The sequence below is a fragment of the Aythya marila genome (genome assembly GCF_965140915.1).
Source record: "Aythya marila genome assembly, chromosome: 10".
Taxonomy (NCBI): domain Eukaryota; kingdom Metazoa; phylum Chordata; class Aves; order Anseriformes; family Anatidae; genus Aythya; species Aythya marila.
The window spans coordinates 3129395-3155349 of NC_139051.1; the positions used below are offsets into that span (position 1 = coordinate 3129395).

The following is a 25955-nucleotide window of genomic DNA, read 5'->3' on the forward strand; positions in this document are numbered from 1 at the left end:
TAACACAGAGCAGCTAAAGCTCTGCAAATCCAAGCCTTAAGCTCGCCCTGGAGTAATGCAGCCCAAGGGTGACCTGTTAGACATGAATTCATGGTTCAGAGGACAGCAGCCTAATGCGAGCATCTTCCTCACCACCAGAGGAAGATTCAGAGAATCCAGCTCCTGTTCTGAAATGATAACACAAGAAACCCAGGACGCCAGTCTCCGTCCTTATATTACATTATGAGATGCGAATGTTTCTTTCTTGAGTAAGAAGACCTCTTTGTTAAAAATCCTTCAATCTTCTGTCAAAAAGTACAAGATGAGCAAATTGTACTCCACGGACCACTTAAATCCATCCCATTGCAATAAAAAGTCTTTTGTGATTTTTTTTTTTTCCCCTGAGCAGCATCTCACATTTCATTTCAGCTGGTAGCTTCTCAGCTTAAAGGCTAAGTAACAGATGCATTCAACTCACCCTTAGTAACCGCAGCATTAGGTGAGCCTGAGTCATTAGCATGCTTAACTGAAATAAATAAAAGTGACAACCAAATACAAACATGCATAGTTGATATAGAATGAAAAGAAGCAATAAAGCAACCAAAACAAAACAATGTCCCCCCCAATAAATATCTGCCATAAAAAGAAAAACAAACAAACAAAATATAATGTAAATCAACAGATGAACAATGAATTCCTGAAAACAAAGAAAGCCTTTAAATTATATGCAATATTCTGCAAAATACTTCAAGGGTGATATAATCATCCTACCTATCAGGTGTAATAAAAAAATAAATAAATCACTAAGCTTGAACTGTCTACCAAAAAGATTTTTTTATTATTTTTTTTCCAGCTTATTTTTTCTTATTTTCTGTGTATTTTTTTAATATAGTTCCTCAACAGAAACTTGGCCTGGAGCAGAGGGGGCAGTCCCCAGCTAAGTTTACAAAACCTTGCAATTGCACACCTCACTTCTACGCTTGCACCCAGTCTCAGGAATTCGATGGCAACATGCAGTCACTGCAGTCTTTCCTTCAGAGGTCTCTGTATCAAACCCTGCCCCATTTTTCTCTAATCTGCATATGCATGGGTGTGGGACTGTAAAAGCTATGAAGGGCAACATGTCATTTTGCTATTTGCCTCACAGTTATTATCCCAAGATATGGTTTAAGCAAGTATTAAGACATACAAACCCATTATTAATCCTTTATCTTTTTATCCCAACAAGAAACTCTCAAAATCATACATTAAAAATCAGGCTTTCATTCACAAAGAAAAATCTCCTTTGCTTTCTGGGCTACATAAGCCCAAAAGGTCAGAAGCATTAGTGAACCAGAAGACTGATATCAAGGGCACAGGCAGTCTCAGCTCATGCTACGAGCCTCACCAGAATTTATTACATCCAAAAGAGATTGAAGAGAAAAGGGGTGGCTCTCTCCAGCTGGTGTAAGCTGCCTTAGCTCCATCAGCTCCTGCAGGGCCTTGCTGATTTAATGCAGCTGAGAGTGCCCCAAAAGCAGCTTGTCTTGCTGCCTTGGGCCATCACAGAAGTTGCTGCTGCTTCTGAGGTCCCAACAAGGGATTTACAAGGCTTGCTGCTGACTAGCATCTCGTTTTTCCTTGAGGAAAAGGGGAGGGACAGTTGTGCCTTCTATTTTTTGTGACACATGGTGAAAGCAAAGGCACAGAGGTCTCCAGGGCTGAGCCTGCAGCCTGGTCCTTGGGCACTGTTCTTCCCGACCTCACTGCTGCACCCAGAGCAAACAGGCCTGGATCTAGGGACAGAGAGACCACAAAGTCCTCGAAACCCCACTAAAGTCCCATCAGAGACCCACTGGACCACCAGAGAAGCAGATTTCCCTCATGCACCATCATCTTTTACTGTAGGGAAAGCAGCAGAGAGAAAAGGCTGCTTTGGGGCCCCAACATATACAAAAAGCTTTTAGCCCTTGAATTTAGTGCTAGGACAAGGTTAATAATGCAGGAATAAGCACAGTAGCATGCTTTTTCTTCAGAGGGAATCGCATCAGAGGCACAGGGCACACATCTGCATTCACTGTTGCCTGGGGAGCTAAAAAAGAAAAACAGAAAGCAAGAAATAACCCAGCCACAGACTTACAACGGGAAACCTTCAGTGTCATTGGCATTTTCTGTACAATCGTCCTCAGTCTTGGAAACGCTGCAAAGCAACAATAATCACTTCGACTGTCATTTTCTTCCACGTTTGCGAAGTAGAGATCTCCCTTAAGGCTCATGGAGACCCTTTCATCTTGCGGAATGTGCTGCAAATCTAGCAAGAAAAAATAATTATGATATGGTAATGATACTGAGCTGCTTCACCAATATGACTACTAATGCTCTCCTGTCATATGTTTGCTTCCAGATACAGAATTTAACTTTGACGTGAAAGAGGCAAAAAGCCCAGCCCAACCCATGGGTTATTTATCAATATCCTATATACAATGCTGAGGGCACAGCTCCTGCTCAAGTCAAAGGAAATGACCAGCACCTGTCCCTGATACAAAGGCCTGCTGCAATGCTGGTATGGAGGTCACCATTTGCAGATGTCCCCTATGGCCAGTCTCCCAAGCACTTTGCTCTTCTTTAACTACGGATGAGGGCAGGACAGAATTAGTATGGACCAAGGATGCTGTACTGTCTCATTGTTGATCCAGCCAAATGCAGGTCTGCGCTAAATATGTATGTCAGGAGTAGCGAGGCTGCCTCATAAGATCAGAGGTTTAATCTGGCACCCTGTCTCTGCAAGTACTTGGTCAGTGTCAGAAACAAACCCTTCATGTCATGGTGCTACTTTGCTGCTCAAGAGCCAGAAATTCTTACAGAATACAAATGCTGCAGATGTGACAGAAAACCACAAAGAAACAGTTATGCATACCTGGGACAGAAGGTTTTTTTCTTAACATAAATTAACCATTAGTTTATGTAAAGAGGAAAATAGTAATGATAGACATAATAATATATTGACACATTTTACTCTCTACTATAAATGCAGTAGGCCTACTTACTGGTAAATTTACTTTATTTAAATTTGTTTACTGACATTTAAGCTTTCTGATATTTAATATTTAATAATATATTGCACCAATGTACTCTACAATTTAACTTTGAGTTATGTAAAAATATAACTCCATTCCCAATTTTTCAATTTTGTTTTCCAATATCCAGATCTTTTTCCTAAGCATTTGCATAATTACACTCCCATCAGTTATAAATCTGTAATGAAACTGCTCTGGAAGACAAATGTTTTGAGTCTCCTTGTATGCATTGTGTGCAAATTGGTTACTTACCAATATTCATCCAATAGATATGCAGAGGTGGGATGCCTTTTGGGGGGTTACAGTGCAAGATCACAGAATCACCATGCTCTACATCAAGGGGCTCAATTTTTTCCTTCGGGAATTTTGGTACACCTGTACAAAAGCAAATAAGTTCCTCTTTTATTGTTACCCTTTTGAAAATTTCCCCTTTAATATGGTCCTTAACGAAATATTTACCTTAACATCATCTTTTGCATTCTCTGCCTTTAGTTACTACCATTTTTTACAAGTGATACAGGTTAAGATTGTATTCTACTAAAAGCAAGATTTTTTTGCTAGCTTTATTCATTCCTGAAGTTTAACATTTGTCTGTGATACCCATGAGGTTTGCTTACGATTTATTTTAATGCATTTATTTTTAAATGCTTTCTACAGTTCATTTATTTGCACTAAGAGGGACAAGTAAAGGCCACAGAGAACTGAAGTGGGAGTCAGACATGGGCATAGAGAATAGGGCACAGGTGGATCCCTGGAGATACGAGATCAATCTGGGAGTACAGTGTCTTTTGGGAAGTCCTGGCTAAGCAGTAGTTCCCAAGAAGCCACTGCAAGTCAGTGCAGTTGAGGACAGACACCAGGCAGCTATTCTGCCTCGTGGCAGGAGTCTTTCTGTCTCTTATCCCTCTCCTGAATTAGATGAATTCTCCTGAATTAGATGAATGCTTCTGTAAAGACAATATTGCCTCCTCACCCCCTCGGGTGTGAATTGTCTGCTGTGCAGACCTGCAGCCTTTCTCAGCAAGGCACAGGTACGGGCTTTGCACAAAGGAATACACAGGGGTGCACAAGGGAGATATTATTATTAAATATAGGTTCAATAATTCATGGATTGAGGACTTGATTAACACCTAGAGTAAGCAGACTATTCGAAGCCTGAATGGCGTTTGGTAAATCTGATCAACCTGGATGGTCTCAGCAGCCCAAAATGCAATTGGAGCGCATCCGAGCAGAGAGGAAACTGAGCTGAGCTGAAACCCACCCCAAACCAAGCACTTGGAAGGCTGCAACTCAGACATTTCTGCAAAGAAAGTAGTCTGCAGAAAGCAACCACTCCTTAAATGAATTTAGCTAAGACAGTTTCTGGGCGGACACTGTCTTCTGATTTCATTCCAGGCAAGTTTAAACTCGTGAAAGTTTCAGTTCAGACAACCGCATTAAACAGTAAAATTAACAGCAATTAAAAGCTAAGGAATGAAAGCATCCTGGCTGTACAGAGCCAACTTGGCACAGCAAATATTGCCATCCTGGTGTTCGAGTCATAAGAAGGAACTCTGATAGCAAATAATTTAAAACATCAGTGGTCCAGCAGCACTGCATGATAACTGCAGTGTCACACAGCAGAAGTCAAACCAAAGAAAGAGGGCGAGAAGCATAGGGCCAGGACTCCGAGGATCCTTTATTCATTTAGGATTAGTGAACACAAAAAGAAGCAATCCCTACAATGCTGATTGCCTGAATGTAGATTGGGCATAGATTTTATCACCGGAAGGATTATTAATACAATAGGAATTCTTAGGAGAAACAAAATGGAGCTAATGAGCATAACACATTCTGTAGGTGGTATTTCAGATAAGGGAGGGAACAATATGTGCAATAACCTATAATCCTCAAGCCTTGGAAAGTGCATCTACTGACTGCAGGAGAGGGGGAACATTTTCCAGTAGGAAAAAGCCAATTTGTTGATCTAAAGCTAGCTTACTTTTCCCAAAAGAACACCACTCTCAACAAAGGTAAGAAAGCTGGATCAGGTGAAGGATAAAGGATTTCTAAGGGACTAATACAACAACAGCAGGAGGCCAGCAAATAGACCAATAAGGAGATTACTTATACAGGGCATTGGAAACTTTTATTCAAACCCATTTTCTGCCTCATTTGGCAAAACAACAAAACATGGGTCTCCAATATCCCAACAGCGTGCCATAGCCACTGGCCTTTTCAGTCAGTTTCTGTTGCCAATAATTAACTAATTATGCGAGAAGATAGTAATTCCCACCAGAAGACAGTGAAAAATCACTGTCTTGGAGTCAATAGCTGGTAGTGCAGGTATTCATCTAAGTGTGTGGCCCAAATGTCCACTTTGGTCCCTACTAGGTGAAGCAACACCATGAATTTCAGTGTCTTGTGTCTCTAATAGATGCTTGAACCATGAGGTGGTCGGGGCTCCTGTTTTTTTTCCGTGCTGTTTTGTTTCATTTTGTTCGTTGTGAAAAACATTGAAAAACTTCAATTTCCCCTCAGTGTGTAATTTGGAGTGTTTGTTGTGAACTCTTAAAGTTTTGCTAGAGAGGAAAATTCAATTTTCATAACAAATTTCTGAGTCAAACGTCCTGACAAACATATTTACTTGCTGGTGCCCCATTGGTCTCAAAGACTAGAAAAATGATTGCTTCTGAATTCTGCATGAGGAGATTTATTAAGACTAAGAAGCTAATATCACATTAGGTTTCAGCTCTTGCCCATTAGTCTTCAATACATACATGCAGGCAACATATTTTTTTACCATGCTCCTCTGTTTTAATTAGTGGACATTTCAGAATCAATCACTACTGATTTGTGGCCAATCTCAGAAACTATCACAACCAAATTAAGCTAGAAAGTACCATACAAGATTAATAGTACTATGAAAATGTTTAATACTGAATGGAGTTATCAATGCAGCACATGGACACTGTAAATTTACAACCAATTGATCTCTTTGCAGTGATACCACTAAAAGTGTCATGTCAATCCTTCATGCAATTCCCAACACACAGATATAATGAGAGAGGCCACAGCATCCAGCATTGCTCCAAGTGTTACATCACACATATCCATAACACAGGGGAGAACAAAGTTATTTAATGACTCTGAGAAATGCTTGCTGAAGTACCAGTTGGAGGACACTCACGACACAAGCAATCAAGTGGCATGTGTGAAACAGCCACAGGGAAGACAAAACACCTGACTTCAGTTATGGAAAATTCTTCTAAAAGCATACCGCGTTATATAAAGTTCTCAAAAATTCTTGGGAAAGGCGTCACTGCCCAAGTACTTTTTTCTGCCAGGGCTCAACCTTGAATGATGTACAGCACTCAGAAAACATAATCACAGTGCTTTGACAGTGTGTAAACCATGGAAATGAAATATTTTCAGTTTCCAGAATCATTTGTGTAAGGAACCAGGCTCTGTTAATCCCTGGGGTGACTCAAAGTTTAATGACCAAACCATACTTGAGATTAGGCTGAAATACCACTGACGAATTAGTTTGGCTGAGAGAAATTTCAGAAAGGAGACTGGGTCAGGTCACTCCCTCCTATTTCTTATCTGTTCAGAAAATGCAGTATCTCAATGAAAAGCAAACAGGAGGGAGAACAATACAATGCAATATAAAATCTGAATTTGAGTTTAGCTGTATAGAAATATGGCAACCTGAGTCATGGTACACTGGCACCAGCAAGATTGCTGCAGATTTACTCATGTATCTATTAGCACATTTCATCATATAGCTTAGTTCCTGTCACACTGCTACAACTACAGTTGACTTCACCCAACTATAAATATATTGAGGATGTGAATTTACACCAGTTAGAGAATTGAGTGCATTCAGTCTGGTATTCTATATGTTTCTGGGAAAAGCACTGAGAAGTTGAACTGAAGGGAAAGGTCTTCTGCAAGTAACTGTAGAAGTCATTGGGACCACTGCATCTTGTTCCTACCAGCATCTGATGTAAAATACGAGTTGGCTCATTATGATAAGTCAGTAATTAGTATATATTTTGGGAAATCATTGTAGGAAGACACCACTGTATGTGAGGTCTGTTTTTATGACTTTCTCTGTGTACATTGTTGATGTGTCCTGTACTAGATGGATGTTTAGTCTGATCCATTGTGGATGTGAAGTTCTCCCCAGCTAAATCTCTAAAAGATATAATGGTGAGGGAAAGTAGAAATAGTCAAGAAATGTCTACATCCTGGAAATTCCCAGCTCCTCTAAAACTTCAATTAACAGCTAAGCAATTTGTTATACATATTTATATCTTGTGTGGTGAACAGTTAAACATATCAAAGAATTAAGAACATCACTTACAATCACCAGCTACATGAGTTACACTGAATGCAGCCTGGCAGCTCCCAATACGCATCTCAGTACATCAATTGTTAGTCTGGTCCATGTTGTACAGGCAGTAGTTATATCTGTAATTTCCACTGCAACCTTTGTACAGTTTATAATCTGCTTATTTACAGGGTTTGTTTGTTTGTTTGTTTGTTTTTTTAACTGCTGCATTACATTGAAAAAGTGATGAAAGTCTGACCATCAGCAAGACCATGGATGTCAGTCCACTCACTCTCAATGAAGTTTTTATGACAGAATCAGTGAAGTCTGTTATTCTGTGTAAATCTCTCTCTATCATCCTTTCCAAAATGATGGTCACTAGCAACAGTCAGAGTGATCCTGATGATTTAGTTGGCCAGAAAAGTTGTCAGATGTACAGGTCACTGGTTTAGGAGGTAGGAAGTTTTAGTCCCACTATGTGAAAATTCTCAGCAAATTTCTCTCTTTTGTTTTCTGTTCTATAAAATGAGTATGCTCTACTGAATGCCTTCACAAAGTGTGTTACTGAGATCTCTTATTCTAGTATTAACTCAATATCTTCTGATTACTTTTTTTTTTTTTAATTATTATTATTCTTATATTAATATAGGCTTGGATTTCCTTTGGAGTGTGAAACTGACACCCTTGCCTTAGCATAGGCTGCCCCTGGACAATTTTATGTTCAGGCTAGGTTTCCACCCTCAGATCTTTGGTCCTTTAGAGCAAAGTCTTTAGAAATCCTGAACATAAATTTTAACGGTCTACCATGAACAGTCTTTTACACTACAGTTAATTAAAAAAGTTGAAACCCTACTTTTTCTCCTTTTTCTGGCGTTGGGCCTACTCAGTAATTCAAGCAATAGACTCTCTAAATACAGGAGGAGGGGAGCTGAAGTCTGTGTTCTCACCATTTAAATTCATTTTCATTCTGCATGTATCTGGTAACAATCTGGACTTTGTAAATCTTGACAATCTTGATACCCCATTTTCGCCACTCTCCCTAATGTCATCATGTAGGGGAGGTGTGGTGTTTTCATTATGTTGGTGACATTTAGTGATCATTTCTGCTGACATTTCTATTGCTTTCTTGGAATGACTACTGTGAGTAAACAGTCTTTTGTTCTCCTTTTCAGCAGCAACCTTCCTTTCCTTACAGACTCGGTATTCTACTTCTGTGCAGTGGAAAAGTAATTTATGAAAAAACTAACCTAGTCTGACTTGCTGGGTTTTCTTCACTTCATTGGCATAGTGACTTGCCAAGTAGCTTAAATTTTACTTGAATACAGCTGGCAAGGCACTGCAACCTCTGCATCATTATCATGAATGCATGTAGTGATCTCACATGTACCAGTCTCCACTTCAAAACTTGTGGGTGAATAGAGGTAATTTTTCCCAAACTCTTCTGTCTGATTGCTTAATTTACAACAGTTCTGTACACCAGCAGATCTCTTTCACTTGAGCAGAGCTGTAGACTATCCAGCACTTTAGAAAATGAAAGGTGTCTTCTGTTCTCCCTGAATCCTGATTTAATTTGCAGTATCTACATTGCACAGTTAAATGAAAGAATTAATGGCAGAGAGTATGAATAAAAGTAAATGCGCCTTAAAAGGTGTGGGAGTTGGTTAAATACCTTTAACATATTACCTGCACAATCTATTTATTTTCTGGATTTAGAACTTTGCATGTGGTAACACTGATAATCCTCTCATATTCATTAACAAGCAGGTTTGTAACTTCTCAATTATTTTTTGAAATATTACCACCAGTATATTTAATATCTATTTAAGCTAGTATAGACAATTTTTTCTTCTAATGAAAACTTATCTGCCTTAGATACATATTCAACAGTCCCAGATAAAAACATCAACCAGTTCTTGTTTTCCCTTTTTAAGCATCTCGTCTGGTTCTATTGCAATGGAGTCCTGGGGTGCCAGTGCTGCTGCTGGAGGTGACATACTTCCACTGAAACATGACAAAGAGGTCTTTAACTCTTCTAACAATTAATGAGTCTGAGACACTTTGCTTAATATAAGAAGCATTAACCCTACTGCCCTGGCCAGGCTCCAAAGTAAATAACTATGTCCTGTCCAAAGCTCTGAGTGTCTGCATTGCTCTCCTGATCCTGCCTGAAAATCCAGTTGTCTTCTGGTACATAGCTGCATTGTTCTACCTGTGGAGACAACGTAGATTACTAGTTCAGTAAGTTTTAACCTACTGTCCTAAGCCTTGTGCAGTTTTCCTGCACCAGGAATGCTAGTCCTTTAAAGCAATTGCAAGTTAGTGGAGACAAAACAATATAGCAATATACATGCTCTTAATAATTCCTTACCAAATGTCAAGCAGTAGGGAATATTACACAATACAGTGCAACATGAAATTAATTTCCCAAGGAAAAGAAAAGAAAAAAAAAAAAAAAAAAAGAAAAGAAAAGAAAGAAAAAAAAAAGAACACATTAAACTAGCTAAAATGAAAATAAATCTTGCCTTTCATGCTCACAACAATACATTTACACATTATGCTTAGCAGCCCTCCCACAGGAACAATCCCAGCCCCTGCGATGTTTTTTACTTCTAGCAAGACCACAGTGCAACCACTCCCCCATGCCTGGCTGTGCCTAGAGTACTTCTCAAAATTATTTACAATGACAAAGACATGCTATAAATGATTATGCATGTTTCTTATAGCCCATTTCATCTGTGCTGAGTTGCTAGACATAGGCTTTTATAGCCAGGTGGCCATCTGTCAGTGCAAAGCATTAGAAGACAGTGGGAATGCGTCCCTGTGTGGACACACCAATTCCACGTGTTCCTGGTGCTTTCAGATCCTTTAGTACCAACATGTTGTAGGAACTTAGAAATGTGTGATCAGTCAGAGACTGAAAAAAACCTCCCCTGCATCACTGGTTCTCTCTCACACACCTACACCACATATCTGTGCTTACCCTCCTTCATCACATAGACACTAAAATTCCTTGTCCCTTCTACTCCACTGTGAAAGTACTGCCTTAAATTTCCCTCTTCTAACTTCATGAATGTCTATCCAGAATTTATGACCAATTGTGTCTTTATTGTCCTCAGCTACTCCCAAAATACAAGTGATCAAATGTATTGGTACAAAGCCACTGTAGCAACATTGTCCTAACCAATTCCCAGCAAGATGACCTTAAGCTTTTTACCAGTAAATTTCATCCCACTTCCATAACGCCAGTCCTGAAAGTCACCCAACTTCCCCTTTGCCTTCTATGCTAACGATGGAAGGACATATTTCTGTAATCAGTGATTTTAACAACTATATCTTTGAGATAATTTCCCATTCACTTCCAGGACTTTAATATTCTCCCCTTAAGTATTTATATTTATACCATACCCTGAATGCTACTGACATCGGACTAATGAACTCACAGTTGAATATATCACTTTCTCCTGAGTTTTCAAACATTTGCATCACCTGCTGTTTTGCAGTAATATGCTACTATTTCTTCCATCCTCCCCGAGCTTCTGATTTTATGCTCCTTGCACTGAGATGGAGGCCATACCGTCTTCTCAATTTCTGGTCACTCAGTCAGGGTTGCCAAGCTGAAATATTATAGCCTTATGACTCCTAGCAGCTTTCACTTTCCAATAAACATTTGGAAAGTAAAAACGTCACATGGTTCCTAATTTTTTATCAAATACATTTCTCTAGTATTAGGAAGATGACTTCAACTCAAAAATTTTCTCCAAATTTATTTTCTCAATGAGATTTAATTCCAACCATTTTTGTTTTCACTGACAATGACTTCCTGTTCCTTTATTGTTCACTGTTTTTAATGCATCCTTTTAATGATTTCATGATTTATGCCATTCTTTCTTTCTTTCTTCCTTCCTTCCTTTTTTCCTACCTGTTTTCTCTCACCAAATATTTTATTTTCTATATATTGATGATGTGCTGGCATCAGCTCACACACAAATAATGTCTGGCTAGATTAGGTAGAGAATTTATCAGACTACAATTCTCATGAATATTTATGCTTTCTTCTTTACAGCAAGAGCAAAATATTAGAAGTGGAAGCATCACAAGAGGAAGTAGAGGCTTTAAGTAAATACAAACTAGAAAAGAATTCTTATGGGTTTTATGGAACAGGCAAAGCAAGTGCTTTATAAAAGCCTTTAAATAGTCAAGTCAAAGCAAATAATTATTTTGTCATTGAACACCCAGTTCTTCTGAGATGACTATTAAAACATTTATACTAATTTACCCACTAACCCCTTCCTCTAGAAGCAAACTGTGTTAGAAGATACATACACAATTTACTCAGTTGCTTTTGTGTTCATTAAAGGTTGTAAGGAGCATCAGTATCAGCACTTGGAAACCTGTAAAACCATTGTTGTTGTCTGAATGCCTGAACTTGGATTTTGTCATTCAGATTTCTGGCCTCAAAAATTGGAATGAAATAAACATTACAGGTAGGACAAAGTTTTCCTTCCAGTATTCATCGAATTACAAACCATACATGTTTTTCTATATATTGCATTGGTAACTTTCCATAGTTTTTCATCTTAAAAAGCATAATGAAAGTAAAGCAAAAGCCCTTACTTGGAACAATTAGTTCAATTTCTTCTGACATGGCAGTTCCTAGTGTGTTGGATGCATAACAACGATATTTCCCTTGAAAATTGCTGATGATTCCATGGTTCTGAATCACAAATGTCCCAGAGTTGTTAAATGTAATTATCCTTGGATCAGACAATAAATTGAATGGTTTTCCATCCTTAGTCCAGTTGAAACTGAAAAATAACACAAGTGTTAAAAGGACCAGTCACAGTAAAGTGCACTACAGTACAAAACCACTGGTAAGTATCATTCCAACACTGCAGTGTCAAAACAGGTAAAATAAAAATAAAAATAAATAATAAATAAATAAATAAATAAAAGGAGGTGGAATGTACACAGTGCTGCCATAACTTGTGCAAGCTATTGGGCATGTCTCTGTTACTGGACACTTTACCATCACCAAATCCAGGAGAAATGGAGTAGACTACTGAGGTTCTCCTAGTCTTAACATCAGACACATGGTTTTGATGTTACTGGGGTGTGATTGTGATGAGTGCCTAAGTATTGGTCATAGCTCAGGTATCTCTGACCAATAGTCAAAGGAAAAGGAAATGAAGAAAATTTAAGATATAAATCTCCATTCATAAAGAACTTTAAAATGATCAAACATTTGATATTAACATAACAATTGCCTTTTTCTTATCAAGTTTAATTTTTTTTTTTTTTTTTTTTTTTTTCTGCAACAAGAGGAGGGGAAGGATTAAACAGCAAAAATGACATGCAAAACAGTTGTTACTACAGCCAATACACCACCCAGTGGTGAAAGTCTCAGGAGGAGCTTTTATTACGTTATTTTTATGTTTTTATTAATCACAAAATGTATTTGGTATTTTTAGGGTTGCTGTGGAAAAGGCAAAAGACCCACTGCAAAACCCCTGTCTTCTGCAGCATAGCCCAGCCCAGGTCATGTGTATCATGGGGTGAACTTGGCCTGTGATAGAGAAGTGAAACACCACCTAACAAGAAAAAGGCGTGTTAATATCTAATCATGTAGTGAGTGAAAGAAGAAAACAAAACCAAAACAGAACAAAAACACACACAAAAAAATGGCTCAATGGTCTAAATGGAAACACAAAGTTTAACCTCACCTTGCAATTACGAGCCAGTTCCTGTACACCACCTGTTCCTTTCCTCCTCAGAAAATGAATAATGTTTGAAAAAAGCTAAAAGCAAACCCAATTTCTACTTAGTTCTCCAGGTGAAAGCAGTACTTACGTGGGCTGTGGATTTCCTCTAGCTTCACATTTAATTGTAAAGTCCTCATCGAATGGGTAGGCAACCTGGGTGTGAGATTGCTCCGTGATTGTTGGAAGCTGTGCAACTGAACACAAAGAGGCAGCAGATTAAATCCCTTTCAAGCAAAACTGATGAAGGTCTTTCTTTGAAAGGGACAATATCAGAATTGCCTTACTGCTGCAAAGAGCGAGGCTTGCTTTAAATAAAGGATGACGATCATCATCTTCCTGGCATTGACAGCACTCTGCTCCCAAATCTGCACACTTCTATGCCTCAGCAGCATGAGCTGGAGCACTGACTGCACTTGGTCATGCCCTCAGTGAGCACTGCTGGTGTCTGCTTCCATGTATAACCATCCCATCCAGACAGAGAAGAGAACCTTGGGCCATGCTAATGCCAAATCCAAAGCCAAATCAGATCTGGAGTCTAGGGCTACAGCAGGACTGACCTTTCAATAACCAGCTGCATGCCTGACAGTGCAGCTCCCAACATGTACCACACACTTGTTTATAAACACAGCAACTCAACAGCCTGTGGCTTTCACCATATGGAAACTTGTTTCAGTAAGAAATTATGAGGCAGAACTCACCCCAAAAATATCCCCCATGAAATAAGCCCACACATGTATGAATATCTTGGTTGTCAGCACTATCTTGCCTCCTGTTTATTCCATGGTGAAGTTAATAGCTGTTTTTTTTTTATACACAGATTTACAGACACAGATACATACGCATGAATTAGCAAACTTCTGTCTCCATCCTGGATAAAATTACAAGGAAATCTATCGGCTGCACGGATGACTTAATGCACCCTCCAGAGCAGACGAGTCACTAGCAGTCCCGCAGTTACGCAGTGATGTTTCACTAACTTTTCTTTTCCTAAGGAAATTAAAGTGTTGCAAATGTCTGTGTAACAGAGCTGCAGAAAAGAGGATGCACCCCGCTGTGGAGCAGGGGATAATAAGATCATCATATTGTTATAGGCAGCCGTGAAGAAAATTAACATCTTTGGTTTCTCTTTTAAGCCTAAGAAGCTCAAAGCTGAAGCAAACCAGGGTATCCGGGGTATCATACCATACCATGTGGTCTCAAAGCCAAGCACTTCCAAACCCACCAGCTCCACAGATCAGCCATAATTCCTTTTTGTTAAAGCATAAAGTGCTTCATTAAAGCACAGAGGGCTCGATGTTTGTGTGTGTGTGTGTGTGTGTGTGTCCCATGTAGGTACTTAAGGACAGTGGTTGCCCAGACAGTTTGTCCTGCGCTTTTCAGTCCCAGCTCCACTTCTGCTCTACTCGAACACCAAGAGCCACTGTGGCACCTTCCTCTAAAACACTTCCATCTACTTCACTGGTAAACAAGTTCAGGTAGCTTTAGGAAAATATGCTACAAACCTGCTTGATAACCATCTCCTTTGCAGCCAGGGCTCCTGGCAGCATACAGCCCACAGCAGGCCCAAGCAACGCACTGCAGAGGGTCCATGTCCTGCTCTGAGGCTGCAGCACCCAAAAGTCTGCAAAAAGCTTACGTTTCCTTCTCCCTCAGCATAGTTCATCCAAAACCCAATACTGTTGAATTTTGTTGTACCCAAAAAGCAAACAGTAATCCTCCTGGTTCCCCTGGGCTTTGGTATCCCACTGGCTTTCATGGGGTTGTCCCATACGAGCCTTATCCCATATTTCCCATGTACCGAACACACACCAGCCATGTAAAACAGGCAGTTTGAATGCTTCCCTGTCAGAGATGGATAAAGCCAGTGCTCCCCAGGGTGGTATGTGAGCCATAGGAAATTCTTCTCTGGGGACTAATGTACTCCCTGAGACATACACCTGCTCCTTCTTCAGACTGGAATGGCAGGTTGCGAGACAAGTAAATAAGGCGGTGTGTACATCAACCCAGCTTCAGGGAGATTTAGAGCCAAAATGAGGAATCTACGTGAAGGACAAAGCAGAACCCTCGGAGCTAAATGGTGCATTGGATCTTGAACATCAGATAGATGTTATTAGACAAGTTTACTGCTGCATTTAAACAAGACCAAACAAAGTGGCTTATATTTTTATCACTTCTGGATTTCCCAAAGGCCATGTTATGGCAGAATTAAATTCAAAAGGAAACAACTGAAAAGTAGGATTTAATATTTTTTTTCTTCAGGGAAAGGTAAAAATGAAAAAAAAAAAAAATAGGATACCAAAACAAAACAGCAAAGTGTTCAGGAAATAGCTACAACTCACCTGATAACGGTATTTCAATAGCTGCTGCCAAACTCAGTACAAAGAAAAACAGGCATATGGTGATCCTTTTTGTGCGTAATAGCATCTCCATCACTCTTCAGTAAACAGGGAGTCCAAACAGAATGAGAGATACCTTATGCTTCCTCTCACCATCAATTCAAATCAGATGTAAGGATGGGAAATTGGACGTCTAGCAAGGAGAAGAAAGAGCCATATTAGCTTGCAATATTAACTTGGTTTTAACGAGGTTACTAAATTAAAGCAATGCTTCAGGATTTGCAGCTAAATTGCACAAAGTGGTACAGTTTCCTCTCCTCTCCCCCCACCCCCTGGCTTTGGGAAGGCTCTACATTAAATCTCTAACAAAAAATACTTGCAAAAAAGGTACATATCAATTATAGCACAGAACTATAATTATTTTTTGCTTTGCAATTAAAAGCAGGTATGGCTTAAAACATGGTATATTTGTAATCATTCCAGTTCATAAATTTTACTAATGAGAGTTGTGCAAGTTGGAAAGTAATGTAACAGACCTAATGAGAGAAATTTAGTACTTTAATGACCTTACTCATAAATCTCACATGTCTTTTATCTTTCATTTATGTCTAAAAAAGGAGGCTTAATCCAATTTAGTTCATTAATAAGGACCAGAGCATGAAAACTCCACTTTTGCTCTATAATCCCAGAACTACTGCAGGTAGGTTTTACACAATCCTTTGTACATCATTAGGCTCTGCATTACAAGGCAAAATTGCCAGGCACCAGCCAAAGAAGAAAAATTTCATCTCTAATGAGTGTTTAAGTGCAACTCACAGAGGAGTAAAGGAGAGAGAGCCCTAGAAATGTAGGAACATGGAGGGTTTCAGTTATGAGCACCACTTGCAATATCTTGGTGAAATATTAATGAGCGCATAGTATGCTACCAGGATAACTTTTATTCCTTCAACCTTCCCTGGAAATCAACATCTTTGAGACAAAAATCCCTGGTTTAAGATTGAAATTGGCCAACGAGAGGGCAACAGACAGACATGATAATCCCATAATCCTCATTTGTGTAGAAATGAGGCTAAAAAACAGATGTCTTATAAGTATCTTAGGCACCAAGCATTCACTGGTGGAAGAAGCTGGCTGATCTGCTCAGTGCTTTGCTGGGCAGAGAGGAACAGCACAGACGGGGACAGGGACCCACTATGTGCAGCTAAGGCAGCATCCAGTAGCAGCAGCACACTGGTTTGTGGAAGTAGAAATTTCCTTTGGCTTGATTCGTCCTAGTTTCCTGACTTGTGAGAAAGAGGCCCTTCCAAAGCTCTGCCCAGTAAAATCCTTATTCCCTGCTGCAGCCCAGTGTGTGGTGGGCCCACATGGCTGGAGACACCCAGCTCCCCCAGGTGCCGATACCTGATGCCTGCACAGCCTCAGCCCACGTGGGACTTCCTAGCGCTCAGGCCCAGATCTACTTCTGGAATTTACAGTGACACAGAAGCTCTGACAGCAATCCCCCAGCCACACAGCTGCAGTTTCTGTTCACAGAAGTCCGACCAGGCTTGCTGCTCAGGTGAAGCACTGATGGCAGCATGGTCCTCTTCTTCCCCCACATGCTGCGGGCGCTCTGGGGCCTAGAGCAGCAGCCGCTGACATTGCAGAAGGCAGGCAGCTTGCTATGGCTGCAGACCGAGGAACGGGGAGTTTCCTTTCACATGAATGGCAAAAAACATTGTACAGTTACAGATTAAACTCAAGGAAAAAAACGATGGCCCTCAGCGGATGGACAGGTGGAGACATTCCTCATCAAGCCAATAACCAAACTTAGGGTGATGTGCAGACAGGGCCAGCAGGCACCACGTGCTTTGTACAACAGTCACGGTTTGGCTCTCCCACTGAGCCTCAGGCCCACAGCTCAGCTGAAATTGCCAATTCCCTCACCAACTCACAGACCTTCTCTCCCACCTCCAGCACCCGAACACCCCTCAGTCTCTTCCTAAATCACTGACCCCAGCCATCTCCCAGGCTCCCCCATCCATCCCAGCCTCGAGCACTGCCACATACCCAAACAGGCAGTGCAATGCTTCGCTCCTATGATTATTAAACCCCAAACCAAAATTTCTCATCTTGTGCCAGTTCCTAGCAAATGAACAATTTATCTGCTTAAGCAATTTGGAGAAATAAATGAGGTAGCTGCACAAGAACTTGGCAGCAAGGGGCGGGTTTCGGTCTCAGTAGTGCCAAAGCACAGCACTCTCCTGGGGGCCAGTATATGCCAAATAAAAACCTGCAAAATCTTGACCTTGGTAAAAACAACAGCTCTGCTCTGCAGGGAGCTGGAACAGCCCTGCAGCTTGAGTTGGATACCTGTCTTTTTTATTTTTCCAGGAATCCCAAATTCTCCTTTGTTCTCCCTAGGAGTGAGCTGCAGCATCCCTTGCACTGGGGTGGCAAAAGCTGATAGGAGAAAACCTTTCCTCAGCACAACAAACAAGAATGCTACAAGAAACGTTACATTACTGATCCCTTCTCCTTTTTCCTTTTCCCCCTCCTCCCTATGTTTCCCTCTTCCGTCAGCCTCAGGCTTAAGTAAAGTAATTTCAATTCACTGCAAATACTTATCTGTAGTTCCTTACCTGCAATTCATTATTTACTGTGCTGTTTGGCTAATAGTAAATACTGATTGCTCTAAGGACAGCTCATTTGTTTGTTTAATGAACTGCCTTTTACTTACAGTGAGCGAATCTTTCAAAATATCAGTATTTGTAAGGAATGATGCAGTTCCAGATTATATTATTGTATACCATTGCTCCCAGAAACACACAATACAAATATTGGACAACTAAACAGCAAAAGTAAATAAATAAATAAATTCCATTTATCTCATAAACCTAGTGAACAATTTTCCCTACATGTAATTACTGCATTAAAATTGCTCATAAACAGTAGCAGAATGACAGCCAAAATTCCCAGATTAGGGGTCTAGTGCTTCCAAGAGAAATTACATTGTACTATTAAAAAAGGCATCAATCTCAGCTATTTGTTTCCCTCTTAAAATATGCAAGATTTAGTTGCTGTGTAAATTCTGTACAGTGCAAATATTAATGAAAGTACTGAATTCCCACAGCTTAATATTTGGTACATTTTTGAAGTGACCTTTTCATTAGCTAGAATCAAATTTAATTTCTCAGTGACATATATATTACAAGATTGTTAAATAAAAGCTATTGGTAATTAGAAGTTACAGCCTTCAGGGGTGGCTCCAGTCACAGAACAGCAGAAGAAAACTCTGGGAAAAAAAAAAAAAAAAAGTTTCCTGGTATGAGATATTAAAATTTGGTTATTTAATTAGACCATATGTTGCAAGATAAGTGACTGTATAGCACAGGAGTTTAATTAAGTACTCTAATTCTTGGATACAGTCACAGATAAAAAAAAAAAGAATCCCAGCCTGAGTGACAGACTTCCCCCATCTCAGAAGACCAGCAGCTTCTCTAGATTCCGATTTTCTTTATCACCTCCCACCAGGTTGGCAAAGCCACCCTCTGGCATCCAGAGCATCATCTAAATCCCACTGGCTGGAAGACACACCTCTGTGCTCTCCATGCCCTGAGTAACAAAACCTCCCTGCTTCGCTAGTTAGCTGAGAACGGCTGATATTTATGCTAGTGAAACCTGAAATGTAATGCTACAACTTCAACATTTATGCTGCTGTAGTATTTCAGGGAAATAAAAAGTGCTACAAAACAAACAAAACACAACAAAACAACACTGCCTGCAGACTCATTCATGTGTCTGGATATATTTGGAAAGGATGAGAAGGAATATTCATAAGGATCCATCGTTTCACTTCAGGTGTCAATGTTATACATGGCTTTTCTCTTAAAAGTTTTTGGATGTCTCAGTGCACGTAGCAGTGAGAAGATAACCGTCAGCAGACTCCATAGCAGTAACCTATTTTTGGAAGTTGTTACTTCTCAGGAAAGTAGTCCATGATGCAAATTCTGGAGGTGATTAAAGTAATCATCCAAATCAGAAAGGGTCTTCCTGCTGTGGTAAAATATTTCCCAAGCAAGTACTAGGCTGTATCATATAGACATGAAGACTTTTTTAGATGCAACCTCACTCCCAGGAGGGTTAGTGAGAGGAGCCTGAGCATTATTTATCTTGCCAAGGACTTTATGAACATTATTGGACAGCACAAGTAAAGTACAAGCTTTCAGTGCACTTAGACAACGTCTCAACTTTATTTTAGAAAAAGTGTTTCAAACATGATTTCAGCTATTGTACCTTCCCAAATTTGGAATCTATTAGTCTTTAGATTTTTCAACATCCCAAAACAAAAACTAAAAATGTGACAGAATGTATATAAAGATTGAAGACATACGCATGCAAGGCTGTGAAACATTTTACACAAGACAAGCAGGAGTAACACTGTTGATTCAAGAACCAGTGTAAGTAGTACCATGAATTTCCCTGGGACAAAGATTTCAGAAATAAGTAGGGGTGTGGGGAGCCTGGCTTGGCAGGTGCTGTTTAGCTGGAGGAGAAACCAGGCAGCAGCTAGGAGCACCAGACATGATCTCACTGGCAAGGTGGGGCTGGGAAGTGCCGTACATAAGCATCTCCTGTCCCACCGCCTCCCCACAGGGGACCATTTTTGCATGTTCCCTGTTGACTCCCAGCTGTTTCCAGCAAAATCGTAAAATGCAATTCTCCCAAAGTCTCTGCACATCACACCCTATGCTCGCAAACCATTTACAAGCTGGCTGTGAATGGTTAATGTTTTCTCTTGGTCATCATTCTGTCCTTATAATTGCCCAGCACCTGACAGCTCTGATTTAATTTGTTCTGTATACCTAGCAGCTGAAGAGCTGTACTACTAAATCATTGAGTACAAGCATCATATTTCTTAAGGTCTTGCACATCTTATACATGCACACAATGACTGAAAACTACAGAAATGGGCTTCTAATCAGTACACGTGATCTGCTTGTTGGTAGCTGCTTGTCAATGCAAAGCCTCACTTCTAGGATATAGAGGCATTTATGAATGTGAGATCTTCAGGCTTTTCTAAAAAACATATATTAAAAAATGATTCCCTCATGCCATTTTACCAATATGATTCATGTAACTTAAGATTATCTGAATGAATTATTGCTTACATTTCCATTGTGCACTTTGGATGTCTCCCTTCAAGTCTGCAAGCGTTTGGTTTTGCAACCAGTGTGGAACTGGGCAATGGATGGTATTTAAACTGAATAAATAATACATCAGTACCCATTTAGGTCTGGCTGCTGAACGAACCTAATGCTGACTGAACTTGACCTGGCCCTGCAGAGGATCATTTGTAAACATAAGCTGAGCGACCTTAAATAAAACTCCCCACCTCTGTATTTGCTCTCTGTGAAAATTGTGTGAGCAAGCTTAAGACCCAGAACATTTGATAAAACACCAGAATTGATACAAATCACACAATGGCTGAAAACAAAGTTCCTGTCTGCAGCTGCGGATATTCATGACAAAGCCTACTCAGAAGGTGGCTGCCCTGCAAGGCCCGTGGGGGCAATAAAAGCTCAGAAGAAAACCCAGAGTGGAAATCAATCCCTAGTTCAGTTTAGTCATAAGCAAAGAAATAAGTATTAACTGTGAACAGTATGTTGTTTATACTAAATACATCATTAAACTTTAGTTTTAACATCATGGACATGGCACATACAAGGAAATCAAGATAACTGGTAATAGGGTCGTTCCTACAACTAGGCACATACAAATCTAAATGCCCCATAGCCAAATGCTACCATTATGGATGTTCTTAAATATGTGAATAAATAAAAGCATGTGCACTAACTTACGGAGAGTGGTGACGTTCACCACTGAGCCTAGCTGATGGGACCTGCAAGGGTCAGCAGCAGCACTGCAGAGCGCTGCTCCCCAGGTGCGTGCATCCTACTGCTTCCTACAGCTGTAGGATGACCTTCTGAGACAGGTGGTGCACCTAAACTTTCATCCATAACATCTACCAACAGGTCTATCTTCCACAAATTTAAGTAACTTTTTTCTTAATTGATGATGTATTTTGATCCCCATCACCTGAGACAATGAGTCCCTCATTCTGGGCTCTTTCCACAGTTCATTTTCAAAGTGGGTCACCTGGTTCGCTCTATGTGAACTGCCACGTGTAGTTTTTAGGAGCCTTGGGGAACAGCCAAGAGCATGAGGACAAGGGAATATTGCTGCCTCGCGCTCACATCTTCCCATCCTCTAACATCAGCAACTAGGACATGCAACACAGACTTTTATGGCCTGCCATAAAAACATTCCTCTTGCGGACTGCAGAATAGCCCTCATTATTTTAGGCACTTAGAGCCAAGAAAACACAGAAAATTAACAGTTACGAGTTGAGGGACCCAGAGGGGCCGGGCAGAGCTGAATGGGGACCTGCACGCTCTGTGCAGGGCAGGAGCAGCAACTCCCAGCCACAGGAGCACAGGAGCTCCCTGTAACAGGTGAGTTTAAGTCTATAGGCGTGAACTTGGTCCTTTCTTGAGTAGGAACACATCTGCACCTTTGCACTTAACTCCTTCTAGCCTTCTTCTAGTTTTACTATGGCAGCAACCTCTTTTTTTTCAGGGGAAAATCTGGATTTAAGATAGTGTACTTGAGCTTTACATTCTACATCCTGCAGCATAAATTGCTTATGTAAATACTTTACAAACTTCTGAGAGATCTACAATGATTTGATTAGCAATTTTTTATGATATCTAAAGTTAAAATTAAATTCAAAATATCCTACTGTAATTTTAGATTATATTTCTCCATCACACTACAAAGCACACTTTAGATAATACTTGTACAAGCCATCATAAAATAAGGCTCTTGGCTTTATAGATGCACACATTTACAGAGGTAACAGCAGTCTAACCCCCCAAGTATATCTGTTACATCACCCTTTCCTAAAGGCATTGCCATACATTTATTCAGTAGTTGTTAACCAGTGGAATCAGCGTGCTTGCTCCAGCACCAGCAGATAAAACTGTAAGGGAGGAATGGTGTACACATGGCTTTTTCACAAGCCCACAGACACACAGTGACAGTCACTCCCCCGTGCTGGTAGCAAAGCAGCAGAGATGTGAGCTTTGGGGATATAGCTGAAAGCACACCAGCTGGTTAAAAATTAAACCATAGTCTGAAGCTTTTTTATTATTATTTTAAACTTGAGACACAACATGTCCTAAATGAGCTTACCACATTTCTGGCTGAAACTCATTTCATATTAATCAAAATTTTCAGCAGTGATTAGCATTTCAGCTCATAGGTCAAGCATGAAGCCCAAAACAAAGTACAGTAGCACCAGGGCTGAATGACTGGAAATGACGGCATGTCAGCCAGGCACAAAGGACATAAAAGCAGGTTGTGGTCTGTTTTCAGATGAGACTGCAGGAGACAGCCTCCTTGAGTGGAGGCAATGCAAATCCTCCTGGTTTCACAATGAATTTGTGGCAAAGGCACTTTGTTCTTTCGCACACTCATTCTCCTTGTTTCAAAGTGGAGAACAATAGGAAAGTCATGAGCTTTCTCATGACAATAGCAACAAATGCCTTATAGCAGAGCAATGCCTTCAGGAGGATCCCTGCCTCACCTCGACACCCAGCTCAGGCCAGGGGCTCTGCAGAGCCCTGGTGGGCTGGAGGTGTGGGCAGGGTCCTGCACTGCAAAGTTCCCCTGCAGCCCCAAGGTTTAATGAGATTGCTCATTCCCCTCTCCCAGTCTCCTGATGGGAAGTTACTGGAGAAAGGCCGCATTTATCAGGTAGTAAAAGAGGGGGAAAATTTACAGCACCCAGGAGCTAATGGGCTGTGTGAAGAGTGTGGCATGCGCGTGGTATGGGGGCCATCCCCGTGGCAGGAAAATCACCTGATGGTGACAGAAACCACTGCAAAGCAATGAAGTTCCCACTTTGTGTAGTGATTTTCACTGCATGGGGCCATGTTTACTTGAGAGTTCCCTGCGCTTGTAGCAAGGTGACAATGTGCACAGGGAAAAAAAGGTATTTAACTGCAAGTGAATTACCCTAAAAACAGCAGCAAGCAGCAATTATTCCTACTTGTTTCATTAGGGATGCATTGTTTCTGATGCGTCCCAGACAGGTGAACTGTCCCTCTCTTGCGCCAGGTGTGCTCACTAGATCCCAAGAGGAGAATCCCATGAGCTTGCACGCATCAAATCCTAAAACCAAAGGAGAACTACCACAATGATCTCTTCAGAGGCACATGAGAAACTGATTGAATGAGTTTTTGACTGGGATCTCCACCGAGAAAGAAGTTCATAATCTTAATGGAAGTGCCTGAGATATTCTACTAAATAGCATAATATTATAATTTATCAGGTCATCATTTTGCTTTGATGGCTTATGTTAATGGAAATCTTTTGTATCGAGGTTTTCAAGGGAATGGGGTTGCTGATAAGGTAAGGATTATTTCTGATCGTGGGCAGCAGGGACTGAAAGTTTTCTGCACTTGCTCATGCATCATTCCTACTGTCATACTCTACAACCAGAGGAGTTTTTAGCTGCAGTAGTTACTTCTCTCCATTAATGCCTTTGTTCAGAGTACTGAATCAAGACATCAGTCAACTAAAATGAAGACAGTTAGCTGACAATATATTGAATGTATCTGCAGCAGCTCTGAAATAAAGGAAAAAGACTAATTCTGTTTCTCTTTTGGATCCATGTTCATCAGCCCTTTCACTACTGAGAAGACAGAGAAAAGCAGTTTCTAGTGACTGCATTATTTTCAGGTGATAACACAGAAAATCTTCATCCAGATTTGAATCCAACTAAGGTGCCTAGGTACACAATGTGGAGAATGGAGAATCTTAAAGTTAAATAACAATGCAGAACCATGGCCTTCATTACCCATTCAGCCCATAACATGATATTCTTCAGAACAAGTTGTACTAATCAATTACATGCACATTGGGTAAAAGCACTTCCTATGTTGTGCACATGAAAACTGTATCGTACACTTTGCACAGAGCTTCTATAAGCACTGTGTGTGTTAGGCACCTTTTTCTCTAAAAATTGAAGAAATCATAAATACTGTTAATTGTGTTGTTTTTCATCTCATTTGCATTGCACCACATAGATAGATCCATTTATTGCCCTGTAATCCTTACCCATAACATCTCGCTACGCACCTTAGAAATGCTGATCAGAAAACAACTCTGAAAACCACAGAGAGGAGTCAGTTATTAAAAAGACAAGCACTGCACGTGACATTTCATGCACTTTATTCTCAAATGTCTCTGACTTGACTTCTGCTTCTTCATGCTCCCTTGCAGCTGCCTCTGAGCCCACAAAGCTCCCTAGGGCACAGGAGAGCCAAGCCGCATGGCTTCACTTCTTACAGGTCCTAGTGTTTCAAGCAGCTCCCCTCAACACAGACAAATTTTCACTCAGAGGGTGGTGGGACACTGGCACAGCCTGCCCAGAGAGGTTGTGGATGTCCCTTCCCTGGAGGTGTTGAAGGCCAGGTTGGACGAGGCCCTGGGCAACCTGGTCTAGTGGGTGAAACTGGGTGAAATCTAGGGGTTAAAACTGTATGATTTCAAAGGTCCCTTCCAACCTGAGCCATTCTATGATTCTCGGAGTCTCTGAAATGCCCCTGCACCCTGTGCTCTTCTTGCTTGTCCAACACCTTTGGTGTGTCCATCATGTGCACCTCCTTGGCGTAAACAACATCAATTATTCTATAGCTGAACTGCATCTTGCAGCCTGAGAGATGCTCTTGGGCATCAACTGAGAAATGCTGATCTATTATAAATAATATTTTGTGTTAGGTGAATAACAGGGATCTTTCAGAGGTGCAGACCACAGTGTGCCAGGTTAAGAAGGTGCAAAGAGGACTAACCAAGAGACTGCTACTAAATGCAGAAATGTGCCTGTGGCCAGGGCAGCTCCCTGGCATGAGGGCGTGAGGCCAAAGTGGCCGCAGGCCCCCGAGCAGGGTTGTCTCTGTAGTTCTGTCAGGGAACATGAGAAAGGAGCAAATCTTCTAGCTAGTGAATTCGGTTTTATTCCACTTTGCAGAACAGCCAGTGGGAGATTTCCTCATTAGAGCCAGTGTGTCTAAAGCATGGGAGAGCAGGAGCTGCAGGTGATGTATTGCCTGCCTTCACACTCTCCTATCTGCTCTTTGGCAGCAGCGTAAAACCCTCAGAGCTTGTGGATATCCTGGTCTTCCAAACAGGCAGGGAAGTTGCTTAAGGCTGGTAAAGATGCTGCAATGTAAAAATGAAAACTTCTTTTGCAATTACAGCCCATGCCCTTTGAGCTTTCCATTCCACTCTCCTCCGTCTTTTATTTAGCTGCAGTTATTTAAAGCATTGATCTCTGTTTAAGCAGCTGCTGCCACAACTAGTCAGCCCAAGCAGCTCTTTTAATTAAATATTTGCTATTGTGCAAGTTTTCTCTCCCCTTCCTTCTATCCTCATGGATAACATTTGTTCTTGCAGAGTTAACAAG

General features: G+C 40.7%; 1 protein-coding gene across 5 annotated transcripts in view; it reads right to left on the reverse strand.

Moving 5' to 3' along the window:
• The window catches only part of CHL1 (cell adhesion molecule L1 like), a 123508-nt gene that overhangs the window by 38088 nt on the left and 59465 nt on the right, over positions 1-25955 (reverse strand). For 4 of the 5 annotated variants that reach the window (XM_082768548.1, XM_082768547.1, XM_082768549.1 and 1 more), the window contains 6 exons: positions 15449-15638; positions 13198-13303; positions 11965-12155; positions 3288-3410; positions 2099-2269; positions 458-505 (listed from right to left, as the gene is read on the reverse strand). In XM_082768548.1, the coding sequence (XP_082624674.1) occupies positions 458-505; positions 2099-2269; positions 3288-3410; positions 11965-12155; positions 13198-13303; positions 15449-15539 (730 nt within the window). In that variant the 5' untranslated portion in view covers positions 15540-15638. The remainder of the gene's footprint in view (positions 1-457; positions 506-2098; positions 2270-3287; positions 3411-11964; positions 12156-13197; positions 13304-15448; positions 15639-25955) is intronic. The other variant, XM_082768550.1, reaches the window with a different exon arrangement.